The 22,236-nt window shown below is 48.3% G+C and overlaps 1 protein-coding gene across 1 annotated transcript; it reads left to right on the forward strand.

Annotated features, from left to right (window-relative positions):
• The first annotated feature begins 239 nt into the window (after nt 1-239).
• LOC140207249 (oxidized low-density lipoprotein receptor 1-like) lies at nt 240-18,359 on the forward strand. The gene is made up of 7 exons (XM_072275692.1): nt 240-303; nt 4,777-4,887; nt 10,480-10,596; nt 12,215-12,481; nt 13,842-13,984; nt 16,796-16,860; nt 17,508-18,359. Exons 1-7 carry the CDS (start codon nt 252-254, stop codon nt 17,704-17,706), a joined length of 954 nt encoding a protein of 317 aa, XP_072131793.1. The 5' UTR covers nt 240-251; the 3' UTR covers nt 17,707-18,359.
• Nucleotides 18,360-22,236: the final 3,877 nt, after the last annotated feature.

Genomic DNA, 22,236 nt, shown 5'->3' on the forward strand with positions numbered 1-22,236 from the left:
CTCCCTTCCCTCCCCTTACTCCACACTTTCAACACTCCCCACTCCCCTCCAGTCTAATATCGCTCGGCCTCCCTCTCCAACATCCTCTTTCTCTGTGCTCCCCGCACTTCCTCTCCCTGCTCTGCCTTCATTTCTGTGTCAGCTGTCCATCTGGTGTTTGCTGGAGTCGGACCGCCTTATCGACACGGACTTCCTCTAATAACGGCTCCTTCCCCTTCGTGAGCTCAGAGACACAGAGAGTCCTGAACAAGATGGACGTGAATGTGGAGCTCGCCGAAATGGGCCCGCCGTCTCCTTCAAACGGTGAGTGGGGCAGAAAAACGGAGGCGGGGGGGGGGTGTGGAGAGATAGATCCATTCTGTATTCATAGAAACACAGAAACATAGAGAATAGGTGCAGAAGTAGGTCACTCGGCCCTTCGAGCCTCATCGGCATTCAGTATGATCATGGCTGATCATCCAACTCAGAACCATGTACCAGCCTTCCCTCCATACCCCCTGATCCCTTTAGCCACAAGGGCCATATCTAACTCCCTCTTAAATATAGCCAATGAACTGGCCTCAACTGTTTCCTGTGGCAGAGAATTCCACAGATTCACCACTCTCTGTGTGAAGAAGTTTTTTCCTCATCTCAGCCCTAAAAGGCTTCCCCTTTATCCTCAAACTGTGACCACTCGATCTGGACACTTCCAACATCGGGAACAATCTTCTTGCATCTAGCCTGTCCAATCCCTCTAGGATTTTATACGTTTCGATAAGATCCCTCCTCAATCTTCTAAATTCCAACGAATATAAGCCTAGTCGATCCGGTCTTTCATCATATGAAAGTCCTAACATCCCAGGAATCAATCTGCTGAACCTTCTTTGTCCTCCCTCTATGGCAAGGATGTCTTTCCTCAGATTAGGGGACCAAATCTGCACACAATACTCCAAGTGTGGTCTCACCAAGGCCTTGTACAACTGCAGTAGTACCTCCCTGCTCCTGTACTCGAATCCTCTTGCTATAAATGCCAGCATACCATACGCCTTTTTCACCGCCTGCTGTACCTGCATGCCCACTTTCAATGACTGGTGTATAATGACACCCTGGTCTCGTTGCACCTCCCCTTTTCCTAATCGGCCACCATTCAAGTAATAAACTGTTTTCCTGTTTTTGCCACCAAAGTGGATAACCTCACATTTATCCACATTAAATTGCATCTGCCATAAATTTGCCCACTCACCCAACCTATCCAAGTCACTCTGCATCCACTTAGCATCCTCCTCACAGCTAACACTGCCGCCGAGCTTCGTGTCATCCGCAAACTTGGAGATGCTGCATTTAATTCCCTCATCTGAGACATTAATATATATTGTAAACAACTGGGATCCCAGCACTGAGCCTTGCGGTACCCCACTAGTCGCTGCCTGCCATTCTGAAAAGGTCCCTTTTGTTCCCACTCTTCGCTTCAAGTCTGCCAACCAATTCTCTATCCACATCAATACCCTACCCCCAATACCGTGTGTTTTAAGTTTGCACACTAACCTCCTGTGTGGGACCTTGTCAAAAGCCTTTTGAAAATCCAAATATACCACATCCACTGCTTCTGCTCTATCCACTCTACTAGTTACTTCCTCAAAAAAATTCTATAAATTCGTCAGACACGATTTTCCTTTCACAAATCAATGCTGACTTTGTCCGATGATTTCACCGCTTTCCAACTGTGTTGTTATCACATCCTTGATAACTGACTCTAGCATTTTCCCCACCATCAATGTTAGGCGAACCGGTCTATAATTCCCCGGTTTCGAGGATCCTCCCACCGCCCCGGGGCCCGGCGAACTGTCAATCACTGCACAGACAGGTCAGAGGTCGCAGTAATGACGTCATTCTGGAGCGTTTCACGAGTCATGCACCCAAGTCTCCAATACCTAATGCTTCTGAACAGAGCACTCGTTCCATAGACGGACCACCATCTGGGTAACAAAAGGTTGTCACTCGGCTGCCCAAGTAAATCTGTTTCCCCTCTCATCTTCGCCCTGGACGCTGTGGTCCTCGATTCTCCAGGCCTGGAGAATGTGATTGTGCTCATTTACTCGATCTGTGCCCCTCGTGCTTTGTACACCTCAGTAAGGTCATCCTTGAGCTCAACATAAAGACCCAACCTGCCCGACTTCTCTCAGTAATTCAGTCCCTGGCGTCCAGTCAATATCTGCAACTCTTTCCAGCTCAAAGTGTTGCAAGACTCAGCTAATAATGATCAGGGAGGCACAGGGCGATCTGTATTTGCCGTCAAGTACCCGTATTGTCTAATCTGACAAATAGATAAAGTACGAAATATTGCCTCCGCACCAGCTTATTTTTCAGCCAGCCATTCTTGTTTGGCAGTCAGCCATTCTTGTTTGGCGTGGTGTCAGGATTGGTCTCCTTTCAGATTAACCAGGCCTCGAGCCTTTTTTTTTCACCCTCAACCCGGCACGGATGGAAAGCGTGTCCGGGGGGTGGGGTGTTGGTGGATGTGGCCCGTCTTGGATTCGAACTCGAGAACTTTGGCTCCGGATCCGGCGCTGATGCTATTGCGTCACTAGCCGGCCTCCGTACCAGCTAAGTTATCCTGACCTTTCATGCTCGGTCAAAGTACAGAAAAGTTATTACTAGGTACAAAGGAGTTTTTGCTGCTGGCCACATGTTCTTCGTAGGCGTTTTGACTTTCCACATGTCCAAGATTTAGTTGTTCTGTTTCTCAGTGACCTCTGGCAGCAAACTTGAAACGTCTTTTTTTTCCGAAATCATGAATTGCATTCCAGTGTCATTGGCTAGTGGTCACGTGTCTGACTTTAACACATTTCCATTGGCCCTACTCCATTTAATCTCCATTTAGCAGCAAATCACAATCTGTAATTTATGGCTCGCAGACCAACATTCACAATTCCGCGTGTTCTACCCAATCAAATAACGCCTCACAAATGACGTCTTATTTGGAAATGATCCCTTAGTTCAGGAGATTGCCTGTGACATCACTGTGTCTACTTTAAATTTCGCATCAACCAAGCGACTAACACACAAAATGGAGAACACAATCTCTTCTTGAAATGGCAGCCTCCCTCTCCTCCCTCGCGGCAGGAGCAAAGCCATCTGCATCTATTGTCCCTGATTCATTTGATATCACCAATCTTCAACTGCATTTCTTTCTGGCCAGCAAATAATATCCTTCCGACAGCAGGGCGAGCAAAACTGGACCCCGTCCTCGAAGTGCAGCCTCGCCGACACCATGTTCATCTGCAACGGGGCCTCCCCATTCCTCTACTCGGTGTCCTTACTGATGAAGATCGGCGTGTCAGACGCCCCATTCACCGCCCTGTGTACCTGTGACTCCACTTTCTGAGATCCATGTACCTGCAGACCCGTGTCTCTTTGCTCCTCAACTCTCTCCAGGGACCCTCCAGTTCAGTGTGAACCTTTACCTTTGTTTGTCTTCCTGGAATATGAAAACAAATTAGTCAGTCAAATCTTCCTGGGCTCCACACCATTATACAGAATAGCCTATCAAGAGGAGGAATTAGTTAGACTTACTAGAGTCCCTATACTTTATCTCCACTGCCCTGCCCTCGTCAGCCTTCTTGGCTCCTCAGTCAGCTTGGTATGTTCCTGTAGGACCTCGCCCATCTTTCCCGAGGCACCACCGAAAGCATCCAATCACAATGCAGCTCGACTTGAGGGAAACTACTCCGTCCGTGACCGCAACTAAACTGCAGAGAGTCCAGGAAACAGCTCAGCAGATCAGGGGCACCAGTTTCAGCTCCACGGACTCTCTCGGCACTTCCCGCTGCGTCGCTACAGCAGACAGCCGAATAAAGACTCCCATCCACCCTGGATAATTGTATTACCCTATATCACCACCTATCGGTGGAAGATAGTAAAGCACGTTTCACCAGCCTCAAAGACAGTTTCTAACCTGCTTCATCAGACAATTTAATAGACCACTATTCTGATAAGTTGTATTCTTGACTTCAAAGTTTACCTCGCCGTCGCCCTTGCACCTTATTGACTGCATGAACTGCACTTCCTCTGTAACTGTGACACTTTACTCTGCATTCTGTTACTCTTTTACCCTGTTCTACTCCAATGAAGGGATCTATATCTGTGGCATTCCGCTGGGACCTCTTCTGTCTGTGATGTATATGCCGGGGTGGTGAGGAGTGAGGACAGTGGGAGAAACGGTGAGGAGGGAGCACAGTATAAATTAAAACACTCTCTCCCTTTTCTAACCTCATTCTCTTTCTCTCCTTCACTTGCCACTGTCCCTTTCTCTCACTCTTTACCTCTCTCTCCCTACCCTCTCTCCCTCTCTCCCTTTCCCCCCTCCTTTATCACCCCGTCCCTCTCTCAAACTCTTTCCCCTACTGTCTCACACTGTTCCCTTATCTTCACCCTCTCCGCTCACTGTCATCCCTTCCTGAACCACACTCGTTCTTCCCACTTCTCTGTGTGCCTGTATTCCGCTCATCTCCCCTCCACGCTTTCCGCTCCGCTCTATCCAGCTCTATCTCCCTCTCCCCGATGGTTTCTCCTCTCGCTCTTTCCCCTCTCTAATACTATCTTCTCTCTCTTCTCCATCCTTCTCCCACAGTTCTCCGCACACTCTCCCTTCTCAATCACCCTCTCTTTCAGCCCCCATCCTCCTCGCTTACCCCCTCTCTCTTCTGCTGTCTCTTCTCTCTCTCCGCGACTCTCTCCCCCATTTTCTACCCCTTTCTCAATCTCTCCCTAATCTGCCTGTCTGACTTTCTCTCCCAGACGGCCTGACCGCCACCAGCCCAGAGTTGAACATTGGGGAAGACATCGATGAGCGCGAGGATCCTCCCATTGCCTCGGGATCCGGAGGGATGCCAACCACTGCACAAACAGGTCAGAGTTCACAGTAGTGATGTCATTCGCTCAAGATATTCAAATTTATAATTAGAAACATAAATACATAGAACACCTACAGCGCAATACAGAGCCTTCGGCCTACAGAGTTGTGCCGAACATGTCTCTACTTTAGAAATTACTACGCTTACCTATACCCCTCTAATTGACTAAGCTCCATGTACCTATCCAAAAGTCTCTAAAAATACCCTGTCGTATACTCCTCCACCACCGTTGCCGGCAGCCCAATCCACGCACTCACCACTCTCTGAGTAAAGAAGTTACCCCTGGCATCTCCTCTGTACCTACTCCCCAACACCTTGAACATGTGTCCTCTTGTGGCAACGATTTCAGCCCTGGGAAAAAGCCTCTGACTATCCACACGATCAATGCCTCTCATCATCCTATACACCTCTCTCAGATCACCGCTCATCCTCCGTCACTCCAAGGAGAAAAGGTCGTGTTCACTCAACCTATTCTCATACGGCATGCTTCCCAATCCCGGCCACATCCTTGTAAATTTCCTCTGCACCCTTTCTAGGGCTTCCACATCCTTCCTGTATTGAGGCGACCAGAACTGAGCACAGTACTCCAAGTTTGGCCGGGGTCCAATACATGCTTCAACAACTCCTCGCAGCTACTAAATTAAATTTCACTATTGATGAAGGCCGATCCACCATACGCCTTCTTAACGACAGGGTCAACCCGCGCAGCTCATTGGAGTTTGTTATGGACCCGGACCCCAAAATCCCTCCGATCCTCCACACTGCCAAGCGTCATAACATTAATATCATATTCTGCCATCATATTTGACCTACCACAATGAACCACATCACACTTACCTGGGTTGAACTCAATCTGCCACTTCTAAGCCCAGTTTTGCAGCATATCAATGCTTCGCAGTAACTTCTGACAGCCGTCCACACTATCCACAACACCTCCAACCTTTGTGACATCAGCAAACTTTCTAACCCTTCCCTCCATTTCCTGATCCAGGTCATTTATATAATTCACCAATAGCAGGGGACCCAACACAGATCCCTGAGGCACACGGTTGGTGACCGACCTACATGCAAAATGTGACCCGTCTGCAACCTGACTTCTCCTTCTGTGGGCAAGCCAGTTCTGGATCCACAAAACAATGCCCCCTTGGATACAATGCCTCCATACTATCTCAATAAGCCTTGCATGCGGTACCTTATCAAAGGCCTTGCTGAAATCCATTTCCACTGCACCTACTGCTGTTCCTTCATCAATGTGTTTAGTCTCATCCTCAAAAATTTCAATCAGGCTCTCAATTAAGGTATGAACTGCCTATGACAAATCCATGCTGACTACACCTAATCATGTTGTACGTTTCCAAATGTTCATAATTCCTGACTCTCAAGATCTTATCCATCAACTTACCAACTACTGAGGTCAAACTCTGTGGTCTATAATTTCTTTGAGCTATCTCAACTCAATTTCTTGAATAAATGAGCAATATACGCAACGCTCCAGTCCTCCGGAATCTCTCCCTCACTATTGATGATGCAAAGATCATCGGCAGAGGCTCAGCAATCTTCTCCCCCGCCTCACAGTAGCCTGGGGTACATCTCATCTGGTCCCGGCGATTTATCCAACTTAGTGTTTTCCAAAAGCTCCAACACATCCTCTTTCTTAATGCCTACATTCTCAAGCCTTTCAGCCTGTTGCAAGTCATCACTACAATCACCGAGGTCATTTTCCGTAGTGAATATTGAAATAAAGTTTTCAGTAACTTCCTTTGCTATTTCCTCCGGTTCCATACTCACTTTCCCACTGTCACATTTGATAGGTCCTTTTCTTTCGCGTCTTACCCCTTGCTCTTCACATGCTTGGACAATGCCTTTGGCGTTTCCTTGATCCTGCCCGCCAGCGCCTTCTCATGCCCCCTTCTGGGTCTCCTAATTTCCTTCTTAAGATTCTTCCTATCAGACTTATAATCTTCTCGAGCTCTAACATTACCGAGCTCTCTGAACCTTTTGTAATCGTTCCCTTTATTATCTTGTATATAAGATGACGAGAGGCATTGATGGTGTGGACAGTCAGTGGCTTTTTCCCCCAGGGCTGAAATGGTCGCCACAAGAGGACACAGTTTTAAGGTGCTGGGGAGTAAGTACGGGGGAGATGTCAGGGCTATGTTTTTCACTCAGAGAGTGGTGAGTGCGTGGAATGGGCTGCCGGCAACAGTGGTGGAGGCGGATACGATAGAGTCTTTTAAGAGACCTTTGGATTGCGACATGGAGCTCAGTAACATACAGGGGAAAAGGTAAGCCCAGAAATTTCTAAGGGAGGACATGTACGTCACAACTTGTAGGCCGAAGGGCCTATATTGTGCTGTAGGTTTTCTATTCTATTCTGTTCTATTCTTTTCCCTTTGACTGGAATAATTCATCTGCCTCGACCACTTTCCTGGGAGCTCATTGCACCTCCAGACTGTGCTGTTTATAAATAATCGGGATTAATTTGTAGATGGGTGCGTTGCTCAGTTTCATGAGTTGCACGATGCGACGATTCAGTGATATGAAGAACAACAGGATGACAGGACCGTTTAGAGATAAAGTTGGGAAGATGTTCCTGGAGTCTGTGGAAGCGAGAGAGGTCCTCAATGAATGTTTCTCGACGGTATTCGCCAATGAGAGGGAACTTGATGACGGTGCGGACAACATGAGGGAGGTTGATGCTCTGAAGTATGTAGATATCAAGGCATAGGAGGTGTTGGAGTTGTTAAAATCCATTAGGACGGATAAGTCCCTGGGGCCTGACAGAATATTCCCCAGGCTGCTTAACGAGGCGAGGGAAGGGATTGCTGAGCCTTTAGCAAGGAACATTATGTCCTCGTTGTCTAAGGGAATGGCACCGGAGGATTGGAGGCAATGAGGTTTGTCCCCTTGTACAAAAAAGGTTGTATGGATAGTCCGGTTAATTGTAGACCAGTGAGCCTCACGTTGGTGGTGGGAAAACGATTGGAAATGATTCTTAGAGAAAGGATCTATGGGCATTTAGAGAATCATGGAAGAGTCAGCATGGCTTTGTGAAGGATAGATTGTGTCTAACAATCCTGATAGAGTTATTTGAAGAGGTGACCAGGCATATAGATGAGGGTAGTGCAGTGGATGTGATCTATATGGATTTTAGTAAGGCACTTAACAAGGATCCACATGGTAGGCTTATTCAGAAAGTCAGAAGACATGGGATCCAAGGACGTTTTACCAGGTGGATTCAGAATTGGTTTGCCTGCAGAAGGCACAGTGTCATAATGGAAGGAATACATTCTGATTGGAGGGTTGTGACTAGTGGTGTCCCACAAGGATCGGTTCTGGGATCTCTACTTTTCGTGATAACGATATGGATGTTGGGGTAGAAGGGTGTGTTGGCAAGTTTGCAAACGAGACAAAGGTTGGAGGTGCTGTAGATAGTGTAGAGGATTGTCGAAGATTGCAGAGAGACATTTATGGGATGCAGAAGTCGGCTGAGAAGAGGCAGATGGAGTTCAGCCCGCAGAAGTGTGAGGTGATACACTTTGGAAGGACAAACAGCAAGGCAGAGTGCAAAGTAAATGGCAGGAAACTTGACAGTGTGGAGGAGCAGAGGGCTCTGGGGGTGCATGTCCAGACATCCCTGAAAGTTGCTTCACAGGTAGATAGGGTAGTTAGGAAAGCGTATGAGGTGTTAGCTTTCATCAGTCGAGGAATAGAGTTTTAAGAGTCGTAAGGTAACCATGCAGTTCTATAAAACTTTGGCTAAGCCACACTTGGGGTACTGTGTCCAATTTTGGTCGTCTCACTACTGCAAGGACGTGGAAGCATTGGAAAGGGTACGGGCAAGATTTACCAGGATGCTGCCTGGTTCAGAGAGTATGGATTATGATCAGATATGAAGGGAGCTAAGGCTTTACTCCTTGGAGAGAAGGACTATTAGAGGAGATATGAAAGACGTATACAAGATATCAAGAAGAATAGATGGAGTGCCTCTTCCCCAGGGCCTCACTGCTCAATTGTAGAGGTCATGGATTTAATGTAAGGGGTGGGAAGTTCAAGGGGGATATTAGAGGAAGTATTTTTACTCAGAGAGTGGTTGGTGCGTGGAATACACTGCCTGAGTCAATGGTGGAGGCAGACAGTAGTGAAATTTAAGAGACTAGTGGACATGTATATGGCGGAATTTAATGTTTAGCGTTATGTGGAAGGCAGGGTTTGAGAGTCGCACAACATTGTGGGCCGAAGGGCCTGTACTGTGCTGTATTATTCTATGTTCTATGGGTGTCATTGTGGATCGTGTTGAAAACTGGCAAAAATATTCAATGGGACATAAATCAGTCACAGATACGGTTGGAGAAATGACAGAGTTAAGTCCGTCATGTATCCAAAGTGTGAAAAAAAGAACAAAGCGGGCAAACAGTAATAGAACTGTGAACAATTAATAATCTCTGAATCCAGACGGCCAATAGTCCGTAGATCGCATGTATCATAATCTTATGGTCTCCTGGACCTGATGGAATACACCCTCGGGCTGTGAAGGAATTGGGCGGAGAGATTGCCGAGGCATCAGGAGTTCCACAGGGGTCGGTGTTGGGACGGCTGATCTTTACGATGTTTGTCAATGATTTGGACGATAGGATTCATAGATTTCTTGCATAAATTTCCGATGATAAAAAGATATGTGGATGAGCAAGTGGTGTTGAGGAAACAGAGAGACTTAGACAGTTTAGGGGAATGGACAAAGACGTGCCAAATGAAATGCGATGCTGGAAATTGTATGATCATGCACTATTGTGGATGAAATAAGCACGCAGATTACTATTTGAATGATAAGAGAATTCAAAATGCCGAAATGCAAAGGGACTTGGAAGTACTGGTGCAAGGTACCCTAAAGGGTAATCTCCAGGTTCACTGGGTGGTGAAAAAAGCGAAAGAAATGTTGACATTCATTTCTAAAGGTCTAGAATGTAAGAACTGCAATGTGATGTTCAGGTATCAAAAAGCACCCCCGAGACCATAATTAGAGTATTGTGTGCAGTTTTGGGCTCCTGATATACATTGATATAAGACATGGTTCAGAGATGATTCACGAGAATGATTCCTGAAGTGTAAGGCTTGCTCGATGAGGAACATCCGGCAGCTCTTGGGCTGCCTTCCCTGGAGCTGAGTAGAATGAGGAGGGACCTCACTGAAACTTTTCCAATGTTGAAAGGCCTGAACAGATTAGATATGGAAATGTTATTTCCCATGGTAGCGGGGTCTAGGACAAGAGGGCACGACTTCAGGATTGAAGGGCGTCCTTTTAGAACTTAGATGCGGTGAAATTCGTTTCGTCAGAGGGTGGTAAATCTGTGGATTTTCTTTACCACAAGCAGCTGTGGAAACCAAGTCATTGGGTGCATTTAAGGTAGAGATAGATACGTTCTTGATTAGCTAACGTTTCAAAGGGTAAGGGGAGAAGGCAGGCGATTGGGAAAGACTGGTAGAATTAGATCAGCCCATGATTCAACAACCGAGAAGTCTCGAAGGTCCGAATGTCCTACGTCTGCTCCCATATCATATGTCCTATGGCCGTATGGTCTCTCCACAGGTGCGCATGAACAGGAGTCGAAACTGAAGATCGGAAATAGACCGTTCCGTCTGATCTGCCTACTCTGCCTAGTCACGTCCGCCCTCATCGTGATAGTGATCGGACTCTCGATCCATGGTGAGTGGAACAGTCTCCGTGTGGAGTCAGACCATAAATAAAGAGAGTGGAATAAATTGTTATTGTAAAACACCACAGCGACACCGACACGTCCCTTACTGTAACACCGATTAAAACCGACCACCATATCACGGACACATCCCTAACCGTGATAAAGACACGGTCTTCACCTGAACGCAATGAAGAAACATCCTGACACCGACACGCCATTCACCATAACATGAACAATGTTGTCACCGTAGCACTGTCACGACCATCCACGAGACACAGATACACTGCTGACCGCAGCACGGATGCGGAACATCGCCGTGACAACACGTGGCAGTCACACTGACCGCAACGTAACACTCACTGTAACATCGACATGCCCCTGACCGTATCACTGATAAACTCCTCAAGGCGACACCGAAACACACCTCACAATGACACCGAAACGTTCTTCACTCTGACACTGAGGTACCGTACACCGTGGCACCTTCACATTCCTCAACGTGATCCTCTCAGCACCGCCTCATGACAAAGGCCCACACTTCACTGTAACGCCCCTTACCGAGACAGTATCACCGCTCAACATAACACCGATGCACCGCTCACTGAGGCAATTACACAGAACATAGAACATAGAACACAGACTAGTACAGCACAGTACAGGCTCTTCGGCCCACAATGTTGTGCCGAACCTCAAACCCTGCCTCCCATATAAGCCCCCACTTTAAATTTCCTCCAGATGCCTGTCTAGTAGTCTCTTAAACTTCACTAGTGTATCTGCTTCCACCACTGACTCAGGCAGTGCATTCCACGCACCAACCACTCTCTGAGTAAAAAACCTTCCTCTAATATCCCCCTTGAACTTCCCACCCCTTACCTTAAAGCCATGTTCTCTTGTATTGAGCAGTGGTGCCCTGGGGAAGAGGCGCTGGCTATCCACTCTATCTATTCCTCTTATTATCTTGTACACCTCTATCATGTCTCCTCTCATCCTCCTTCTCTCCAAAGAGTAAAGCCCTAGCTCCCTTAATCTCTTATCATAATGCATACTCTCTAAACCAGGCAGCATCCTGGTAAATGTCCTCTGTACCCTTTCCAATGTTTCCACATCCTTCCTATAGTGAGGTGACCAGAACTGGACACAGTTCCCACACCTCATTCTGACACTGTCACACGCACCGTGGCCATGACATGCCTCTCACCGTGACACAGACACACCCCTCTCTGTGAGAGTAGCACACCCCACACCATGACACAGTTACTCCACTCACCGTGACGTCACAAGGTCCCTCACTCTGACATTTCCCTCGCCGTGCCATCGAGATTCACTTCATTGTGACCCGGCACAACTCTCGCCGGGGCTCAGAAACACCTATCACAGTGACACCGACACGTCCCTCACTGCAACTCGAATATGCACCTCACGATACTGCCGCAGACACCCAATATAACAACAAAACCTTCACTGGGGCATTGATAAACCCCTCAGCGTGAAACGACACGCCGACTCCTCTCACTGTGACACCATTCACCGTGACACTGGCATAACACTCTCTGTGACCCGCTCGGTAGCATGATGCTGACTCACGTGTCACTGTAAACGCTAAACATCCTTCACCATCTCTCTCAGTATCACAGATTCGTCAGTATCAGACCGCCCTCGACCAAAACTGCCATGAGTTAAACTCAACCCTTCAAACCAAGGTCTCTGAGATATCCCACCTGAATCACTCCGAGAAAACCTGTCTCAAGAATCTTACTGCGCTCAAAACCAATCTGTCCGTTCTTGTACGAATGCACAACGATCTCCGGCACCAGATCACTGAGATAAAAACGAAGCTCAGATCCGTCAAGAACAGCATGGCTCAAATCTGTGAATTCTTGATCAGCAGAAGAGGTGAGGCGTCATCCCCTTCATTAACCCGCTCTTCACCACAGACCAGGCATAGAGAGAGGAAGCGTCACTCTGTGCTTGACATCGGGAGTGAGTGAAGAGATGTTATGGAAGGGGATTCACTCTGTGTTTGACCGGTGAGTGTGTGATGGTGTTGCGTGGAGGAAGTTTCACTTTATTACTGAACCCAGGAGAGTATGATTGGACGTTGTGGAGGTGGTGTCACTCTGTGTCTCCCCACGGGATTGTGAGACGTAACATTACTGCTTCACGCTATGTCTGGCTCCGGGAATCACTGATGTGACGGTATGGATCCAGCTTCACCCTGTTTCTGACAGGCGGGTTGTATGATATGACAGGATCCAGAGAGCTTCACCCCATGTCTGATCAATGAATGGTGTTGTGACACCGTGGAAAGAGAGTTTTACTCTGAATCCGGGAGTGTGCGACGGGACGGTGCAGAGGGGGCTTCACTCTGTGTCTGACCCCAGGAGTGTGTGATGGGACGGTGCAGAGGGAGATTCACTCTGTGTCTGACCACGGGAGTGTGTGATGGGACGGTGCAGAGGGAGCATCACTCTGTGTCTGACACCGGGAGTGTGTGATGGGACGGTGTGGAGGGAGCTTCTCTCCATGTCTGATCCCGGAAGTGTGTGATGGAAAGGTGTGGAGGGATCTTAATCTATGTCTGACCACGGTGGTGAGTGATGGGACGCAGTGGAGGGAGCTTCACTCTGTGCCTGACCCTGGCTGGGTATGATGTAACAGTGTAAGGGAGTTCTACTCTGTGTTTGTCCACTGGATTCTGTGATGGGACAGTGCTGAAGGAGACTCCTTCGGTGTCTGGCAACGAGTTGCATGATTGGAAGTTGCGGAGGGAGCTAAAGTCTGCTCTCACTCCGAGTGTGTGTGACCGGACGCTGTGGATTCAAATTCGATTTGTGTCTATCCCTCAGGAAATCTGTGACAGCATGGCGGGAAGGAGCACGTAACTGACTCCTGAAGTTTGTGATGGGAAGCAGTTGAGGGACCGACACCCTGTGACGGGTTCCGAGAGTGTGTAATTGGGTGTCGTGTAGGGAGATTTAATTTGAGTCTGACACCAGGAGAGTGTAATGGGAGATTGCGCATGAGCTTCAATTTCAGTCCGACCACGGGAATGCGTGATAGGAGGCTGTGCGGGGAGTTTGTATCAGACCCCGGGCACGTGTACTGGGGCAGTTCACTGGGAGCCTCAATCTGTGTGTGATCCTGGGAGTCTGTAATGGACGGTGTGGAGGAAGCTTCACTCCACCTCTGACTCCGGGAGTGTGCGATGGGAGCAATGGAGGGAGATTCACTGTTCTTCGTTCCTGATTTGCAGAGGAAAGGTGTCCTGGGAACTGGACCGAAAGCGCAGATCGGTGTTATTTCATATCCACCTTGGAGAAATCTTATGATGCAGCGAGGAATCATTGTTCAAACGTTGATGCAAGTCTCCTCGAAATCAATTCAAACAAGGAAAAGGTATGTGTCACACCGTGAGAAGCGATATGGAGAACAATCATACACTCCCGGGGTTTAACAAAGATTCAATCATTGCACACCGTCACTCACACATCCCGGGGATAGACACGGAGTGGAACTCCCTCCAGAATCAGAATCAGAATCAGGTTTATTTTCACCGGCATGTGACGTGAAACTTAACTTAGCAGCAGCAGTTCAATGCAACACATAATCCAGCAGAGAGAGAGAGAGAGAATAATAAAAATATAAAACATAATGAAAAAAACAACAACAAATCAATCACGTATATTAATTATTTAAATTGTGTAGAAAAAATGTTGTAAAAAGTGAAGTAATGTCCAAATCCTCAAAGTCCATTCAGGAATCGGATCGTGGAGGGGAAGAAGTTGCTCCTGAATTATTGAGTGTGTGCCTTCCGGCCTCTGTACCTCCTACCTGATGGTAACAGCCCAGGGTGGTAGAGGTCCTTAATAATGGACGCTGCCTTTCTGAGACAGTGCTCCCTGAAGATGTCCTGGGTACTTTGCAGGCTAATTCCCAAGATGGAGCTGACTAGAATTACGGACTTCTGCAGCTCCTCTTGGTCCTGTGCAGTAGCCCCTCCATACCAGACAGTGATACAGCCTGTCAGAATGCTCTACACGGTACAAATATAGAGCTTTTTGAGTCTGACAGAATTAAGTCCCTCCACACCGCCCCATCACACAGTACCGGCGTCAGACACAGAGTGAAGCTCCCTCCACAAAGTCCCATCACGCAGTCCAAGGATCAGACGCTGGGTCATTCCATCTGTGTCCCATCTCTTCACTTTTTCCTGCCGTCAGGCATAGAGAGAGGATAATTGTTACCCTCAGGTTCGACCAGCATGCGTTTGTCTGGGGGTCGGGGGGAACACTGCCTCCGGCCCGGCCAAACTGAGAAATCTCGTTTGTGTGGATGTACCGTGATGTGTTGCCCGGTTACAAATCAATCCCACGAAATAGCGAGCAGTGTACCGTATGCAATTAAACGATAGAGCTTCAGGGTTCTTAATTTAACTGTAGGGTTAACATCGAAAACAAAGAGAAAAAGCGCACATTTTAACGAAACAGTCTAAAGCGCTCGCTGTAGCTCACTCTTTTCCCGTCTGTTCGTTCTCCATCGATTTCCCACGGGCGTCGTCACCTCTCGACGCCATTCCAAGTCCGCTCAAGCCTGCAGTCTCCGACTTCCCCGTTCTGGCATCGTCTCTCGGCATCTTTTCTCGAACAAAAGCCATCGAACCCAGGCTCCCGGACGCACAAGAAATTAAACCATCCCCATCGTGGGAAGCCACACAGTCCTAAGGGCCGATTATCTCTAGTCAGAACAGCTCGAAAGCATCTATCTGTCAGCAGCTTCCAGCACAGACGACAGCCTGCTGCAGCTACTGTGTTATACAAAATGCAGACCAGCCACAGCCCTGCAGAACCTCGCGTCATGCTGTCTTCAGCTTCTGAGAGACGGCGCACCGCACGATCTAGTTTATCTGTGCATGCTCATGCTCTTTCTATGCCTGATGCGAGACACTGGATAGAAGCTTCCTTCACTGTGCGATCTGAATGTGGAACAGCCTTCCAGATGCTGTGGTTGGAAACAACTGCGACGATGGTCCAAGCCTTCAAGAGCCGGGTGCACAAACTCCTATCCTCTCTGGGAGGGAAGTCACATGCTTCTTCATAAGCGATCATGAAAGGGACCCGGATGGCAATGCTTGGTTTTTCGCAGGTAGGGTTAATACCTGACTTTCAAGAGCGCTTGTGAGTTATGTTCCGGCTGGACTTAATCCTTAAACTGCCGGAAAAAAGTGCGGGGAAAAAAAACAAAAAAACAGGTGCTGTTTTCTCCCGATAGGGATTAGTTGTTAGTTCCAAGTGCTCCCGTCACGTTTTGTCGCCCTAAAAACTTATCCTCCAATTTCTTTGAATTATGGACGTGTCGGGTTTCGGTGGGACTCAAGTGTAGACCAATGAATACTTTTTCACCAGGATTTATTAGCGACCACAAAGGCAACAGTCTTTCAAAAACAGAATGCAGACACGAATCCGAAACGGCAGGCAGAGGTCTTAACCAGAAAAGGTAGTCAGGCGAGAGCAGACAAATCCAGAGCGCACAGGCAAAAATCAGGTCCAAGAACGGGCAAAATCCAAGACTCAGAATCAGGCAAAATCGGTTGGCAGAGGCCGTGATGACAGGCTGGAACGACACAGGTCAGAACTGGGACGAACTGGCAGAGAATGCTAGTCAAAGCGGGGTTGAAATGGTCGGGATAATGAGTGAAAATTAGAAACAGGTGGGCGAAAATGAGGAGACGAGCAGGTAATTGGAGGAATTCCAAAAAAAAGGAAAGGGGCTGGGCCAGAACCCACATGGCCAGGTGAAAGATAACAGAAGTTAAAGACTGGCGTGATCCAGAGCTACCAGCAGAGGCCCTTCAACCCAGTGTCCAGGCTGGATCCTTAACAGGAGGACAACATAATTCTCTCTGTCCAGCGGAGGCGATCATAATCATCATGGCTCCAGTATTTCTACTACTTTTTAATGTTTCTTAAGAGTATATATGATATTTTTATGTTTCATCGCTGTGCAGCAGTGAACCACCTGTTTGGCCTTTCCGAGTTCTCTCTGGGAACTAGTTGACTTGAGCAGCATTTCTGATCTGGCTATTGTTCACGATCGCACTAAACAACAATAAAACCCCAAAACACTGCTGCTGCAGAGAAACCATTACATCAGCAGTAACATTTCCCAGGGCGTTACATGCACAGTAATCGAAGGGATTTTATTTCACAGGATTTTGTTTCCAATTCTATCGACAATGAACACGGAACCTACTGGATTGGAAAATGCGCAGACGGGTGAGGTTTGGACTGTTACGGGTCGTTGGTGTGGGAGTGACACGAGGCCGTTGGGAAAGAGTCGGACAGTGGGGTTAGTTTTCAGACTGACACGAGGCCGTGGGGAGAGAGTGGGTCAGTGGGATAAGTTTCGAGACTGACACAGGTCCGTGGGGAGAGAGTCGGGCACTGATATTAGTTTGAGTACTGACACAGGTCCGTGGGGAGAGAGTGGGTCAGTGGGATAAGTTTCGAGACTGACACAGGTCCGTGGGGAGAGAGTCGGGCACTGATATTAGTTTGAGTACTGACACAGATCTGTGGGGAGAGAGTGGGTCAGTGAGAGAAGTTTGGAGACTGATGCAGGGTTTTAGGGAGAGTGCGACAGTGGGATTAGTCTGTTGACTGATGCAAGGTGGGCGGGAGAGGGTGGTAGAGTTGGATTAGTTTGGAAACTGACTCGGTGCTGTCGGAGAGAGTGATGCAGTGGGATTCGCACGGCGATGTAGTCGGGGCTGTGGGGAGAGCGCGGTGTTATGGAATTAGTTTAGAGACTGACATGGGGCAGTGGGGGTAGCGCAAATTAGTGGGATTAGTTTGGCGACGGTCTCCGGTTGTCTGCTAGATCTGTTTTGTCTCTGTTGAAACTGTCTAACTCTCTTTGATAGGAATGTGACCTCTTATCTTCTCTACGAGATGTCCCATGGATCGCCCAACTGCAGTAAGTCCCACTCGTACCAACAGAGTATCATTTTCGAAAGGAAACACAGATTCATCTGCGAGAAGTCTGCACTTTTCTACCCGGATATTCCTGAAGAGATCCAACGTCTCTGTCCAGAACCTGACTGGCCGACTTCAATCATGTGACGACACTCCACGTCTCCGCATTCAATCTACCCCATTCTCACTCCCCCATAATTCCATCCATTCCCTCCCTCTCTACCCTCCCTCCTATCCTATTCTCCTCCTCTACTCGCATCGCCATTCTCCCCCACTACTCACACTCTCCCCATCTACTCCACACTTCTCCCCTCCCTGTGCCGCTCTCCCCCGCTCCCGCCCAGTTACACCCCCTTTCTACTCCTCTTCTCTTCTTCCCCTTCTTCTCTCTAACTCATTCCCTTTCTCCCTCTTCCTCTCCTCCTCGGACCCCATTCTCCGCCTCTCCTCTCTCGGTTCCCTCCACCCGCTCTCGCCTCAATTCTGTGCGCACTGGCCCTCAGTTCACCAACACAAAGGAAAAAGACTGTGCACATTCACACTGTCTGTGCCTCTCCTGGCTTCATACCAACGCTTCAAGGAACGAAGTCCCATCCTGCTTGCTCTCTCTCCATAACTCAGACCCTCGAGTCCCGGCACCATCCTCGTAAATCTCCCTCTGCACTCTTTCCAGCTCAGTGACATCTTTCCTACAGCAGCGCGACCAGAACTGAACACCAAACTCCCAGCGCGGCCTCACCGACCTTTTGTACAACCACAACATGGCTTCAGCGCGGTACAAAGATATAAAATTCACGACAATTGGGAAAATTAATAAATACTGCAAAAAGGTGAATACCGAGGGAGTGTTTAAGTGTTCAGGGAGCGTTCGCAATCTGATGTCGGAGGGGAAGCAACTGCTTGTAAATTGTTGAGTTTCCCGGCTCCTGTACCCCTCCCCGGTGGTACCGATGAACACAGGGCATTTCCCGGCGGGAGATGGTCCTCGCTGATGGATGCGGTCTTCCCAAGTCATTCCTTCTTCAACATGTCCACGATGGAGGAGAGGGTTGTGTCCGTGATGGAGCTGGCTGAGTCTAGAACCTTCTATGGTCCATGGCGACCCTCTGCGTTGCAGCCTCCACACCAGGCGACCATGCGACAAGACAAAATGCTCGACACCGTACATCCCTAGAAATGTGCGAGTCCGGTTTTGATGTTAAAACCACTATCTTTATTAGTAGCTACCTATAATATAGTAACTTTAACAAGATGAACAAAAGTTAACGATGTTATGTGTAGGTGTGTGTGTAAATATAACTATTCAGCTTGGAAGGAGCGTGGGGCGTGGGAAGTCTTAATGTCTTGAGGTGTTAAAGTAGGAATGTTCAGTAATCTACGAAATAAATTATGGGAGAGAGTACAAAATATTCCACAGGGTTCACGCTGGTAAAACGAGATGACAGTCGCCGTAGGTCTTGTCTGACATGACGTTCCAAATGCACATACGAATTATCACCGAAAGTGACCTGTCAAGGGAATATCGTCTTCCAGAGGTTACCACACAGCATACCCAGGCAACCTAAAATCCACTCCTATGGATCCGACAAAGTGACGGTCACACATTCGTTGTGCACCGTGTTCCGATGTTTAACCCCCTCTTGTGGGCAGAGGAAAGTTCAAAGTCTTATCTGCGACAAGCTGAGGAATCGGCTTCCAGTGTTCCCCCCCCTCTCTCTCTCTCTCTCTCTCTCTCTCTCTCTCTCTCTCTCTCTCTCTCCCTCTTTCTCTCTCCTTCTCTCTCTCACTGTGTTTAATCTTCACAAACCACGGCAGCCAGTGACTGACGTCATTGCCCCGCCTCCCTCTGGCGCTCTTAAAGCGACAGTCCACAGTAAACGAAACCTGCGAGTTCGGAACAACACCGACCCACCACACACTCCCGTGGTCAGACACAGAGTGAAGCTCCCTCCACACCGTCCCATCACACACTCCCGGAGTCAGACACAGAGCGAATTTTCCACAACACGGATTGGCCACACAGTCCCGCGGTGAGAAACTGTGTCAACCTCCCTCCACAGCGTCCCATCACACAATCCCAGGGTCAGACACAGAGTGAATCTCCGCCCACAACGTCCCAGCACACACTCCCGGGGTCAGACATCGAGTGAAGCTGCCTCCGCACCTTCCCATCAAACACTACCGGAGTCAGACACAGAGTGAAGCTTCCTCCACCCCGTCTCAACACACAGTCCCGCCGTCAGACACAGAATGAAGCCCTCTCCAGACCATCCTATCACAGAATTTGGTGGTCAGACAGAGAGTGCAGCTATCTCCGCACTCTGCCTTCACACATTCCTGTTGTAAATGTCCAAGAGAGGCTCCGTAGATTGTTTTCCATTTTAGTCATTTAACAAAGGAATTTAACTTCACAGAATTTTGTTTACCACGCTCATGTCACGCATATCCCTGCATACTAGATATCTTGCGGACTGGCAGGATCAGTGCCCAGGGATTATTTTACTGATGACACAGGCTGTGGGGAGAGTGCTGTTTAATGGGATTATTTTTGCGGATTGACTGCTAGAGCTGTTTTGTCTCTGTTGAAATTAGTTAACGCTCTTTGACAGGAAAGTGGCCTCTGGTCTCCTGTACGTGGTGTATGATCGAATGTACGCCTGCAGTGACTGCGGCTCGCACGTAGAGAATGACATTTGCAATCGATATCACGGTTTCATCTGCGAAAAGTCGGTATCTTTGTTCCCGAATGCTCCTGGAAAGATCCAGGGTCTCTGTCAACAGACAGTGGGGCCGATTTGAAACAGGAGACCACCCCTCTTTCTCCCCATTCTCCCTTCGTCCACTCTCACTCCTCCATCCTCTCAAATTCCATCCTCACCCACTCTGACCCTCCCCCTACTCCATATCTCTCCTCCTGTTCACCCCAATACTCCCCACTACACATCTGCAGAGCTCTCCCCAGCTACCAATTCTTTCTCGTCATTGCACCGACCCGGTCCCGCTCCTCTCCTCTCCCTCTACCTCTCTCTCCACACCTCTCCCACTGTTTCCTCGCCCTTTTTAATCCGGCTGTCTTTCTCCGTTCCCTCTGTCTAGCCCTTTCCCCTCTCTCCCCCTTTCTCCCCACTCTCTACCCCACTCTCTTACTCCGCTCTCCGTTTTCCTTCACCCCTCCGTCTCCCTGAATTCCCTATCTTTACGCAAATCTGTGAGGTTACAAATACGCTCCAGGTGTCGTTCTCGATCGGAGCCGATGCAATACCAATTGTACCACAAATACACTGACACACCTAATTCTTTTCAAACCTTCATTCTCTACTCATAACATGCCATAGGGCAAGTTGCAGACTGATCTCCCAAAAGAACCAGTCCAGACACTGCCCCCGAATTACACAATTACCCACAATTTATAACACTGATCAGGTAGAAGAAAATCTTACGATTGCAAGATTAGACTATATTAGAATCATTTCAATCACATGCTAAGATACAACTAGATGTAAAATAATCATTGGTCAGTTAGTTATAATTATTCTAAGCCAACGCTAGCTCATCAGTTCCTCATTCGGACCCTACCCCTTTTCTCCAGAACATTCTAGCCCTTACAGTATACTTCCCATATTTAGCTACACCGTCAGCTGCTTCTGAAGAGAGGATAGTTCCTTATTTGAGCCCTTGCCGAGCTTTAGACAATAATGACTGGTACGTCACCCGTTGCAGAGTGAAGCTTCTTTCTGACTTGTCCAAACTTGTCCAAAGCAGTAAGCTAAGACGCTTACAAGTTGATCGATTATAAGTTAATCGTTGTCCTCTGTTTTTTCCCCCCTATTTACTTATCCCTTCATTCCATCACAGGGGGTTCAGTCCCAAACTTCCTTCCCTCTCTTTATACCTCAGTCCCCGGAGTCCCGACAACATCCTCGTAAATCTCCCTCTGCACTCTTTCCAGCTCAGTGGCCTCTTTGACACAGCAGGGCGACCAAAACTGAACACCGTACTCCAAAGTGTGGCCGCACCGACGTCTCGTACAACTGCAACGTGACCTCCCGGCTCCCGTGCTCAGTGTCCTGACTGATGTAGGCCAGCGAGTCGATGTACGATCCCCCTTGTCGCATGTTTTCTACCGGAATCACGATCCGATTTATTATCCTTGATTTATACGGCCTGAAATGCGTTCTTTTACAGCATCAGTATGGCGCAAATATGTAAAATTAAGGTGCTTTACTAAAAATAATAAATAGCTAGAAATGTGTTGAACGATGTGTTATCCCAGGATTTGGAGTTGGTGATTAGGACTGAGAGCATGTGTGTGCTGAGTAATCACATCCAGTCCACGCACACAAAATATTGAGGCAAAAATCGTGCTGAGGATTGGTGAGAGCGGAGAGCCGGGGAGGGAGAGGGTTTTGCTCTGATTTTGACGAGGGTAGCCTGTCATGCGCTTGGGCCTCGTGGTGGAGGGGGACGGGGTGTGGAGAATACAGATGATATCTGAACCGGGATTGTGTGATTGAACGGACAAGAGGGAATTCACTCCATGCCCGTCCCCAAGAGTGTTTCATGGGACGGTGGGCAGGGAGGTTCACTCTGTGTCTGATCGCAGGAGTGTGTACTGAGACGGTGTTGAAGGAAGATTCACTCTGTGTCTGACCCCGAAAGTGTGTGATGGGACGGTGT

The sequence above is a fragment of the Mobula birostris genome, chromosome 13 (assembly GCF_030028105.1).
Source record: "Mobula birostris isolate sMobBir1 chromosome 13, sMobBir1.hap1, whole genome shotgun sequence".
NCBI classification, from domain to species: domain Eukaryota; kingdom Metazoa; phylum Chordata; class Chondrichthyes; order Myliobatiformes; family Myliobatidae; genus Mobula; species Mobula birostris.

Excerpts from the sequence above, each read along its gene's own strand:
- LOC140207249 (XM_072275692.1), top strand. The coding sequence starts at position 252 with ATGGACGTGAATGTGGAGCTCGCCGAAATGGGCCCGCCGTCTCCTTCA. Across the intron at positions 4,888-10,479 it reads GCCAACCACTGCACAAACAG|GTGCGCATGAACAGGAGTCG; the intron begins GTCAGAGTTCAC and ends GTCTCTCCACAG. Across the intron at positions 12,482-13,841 it reads ATTCTTGATCAGCAGAAGAG|AGGAAAGGTGTCCTGGGAAC; the intron begins GTGAGGCGTCAT and ends CCTGATTTGCAG.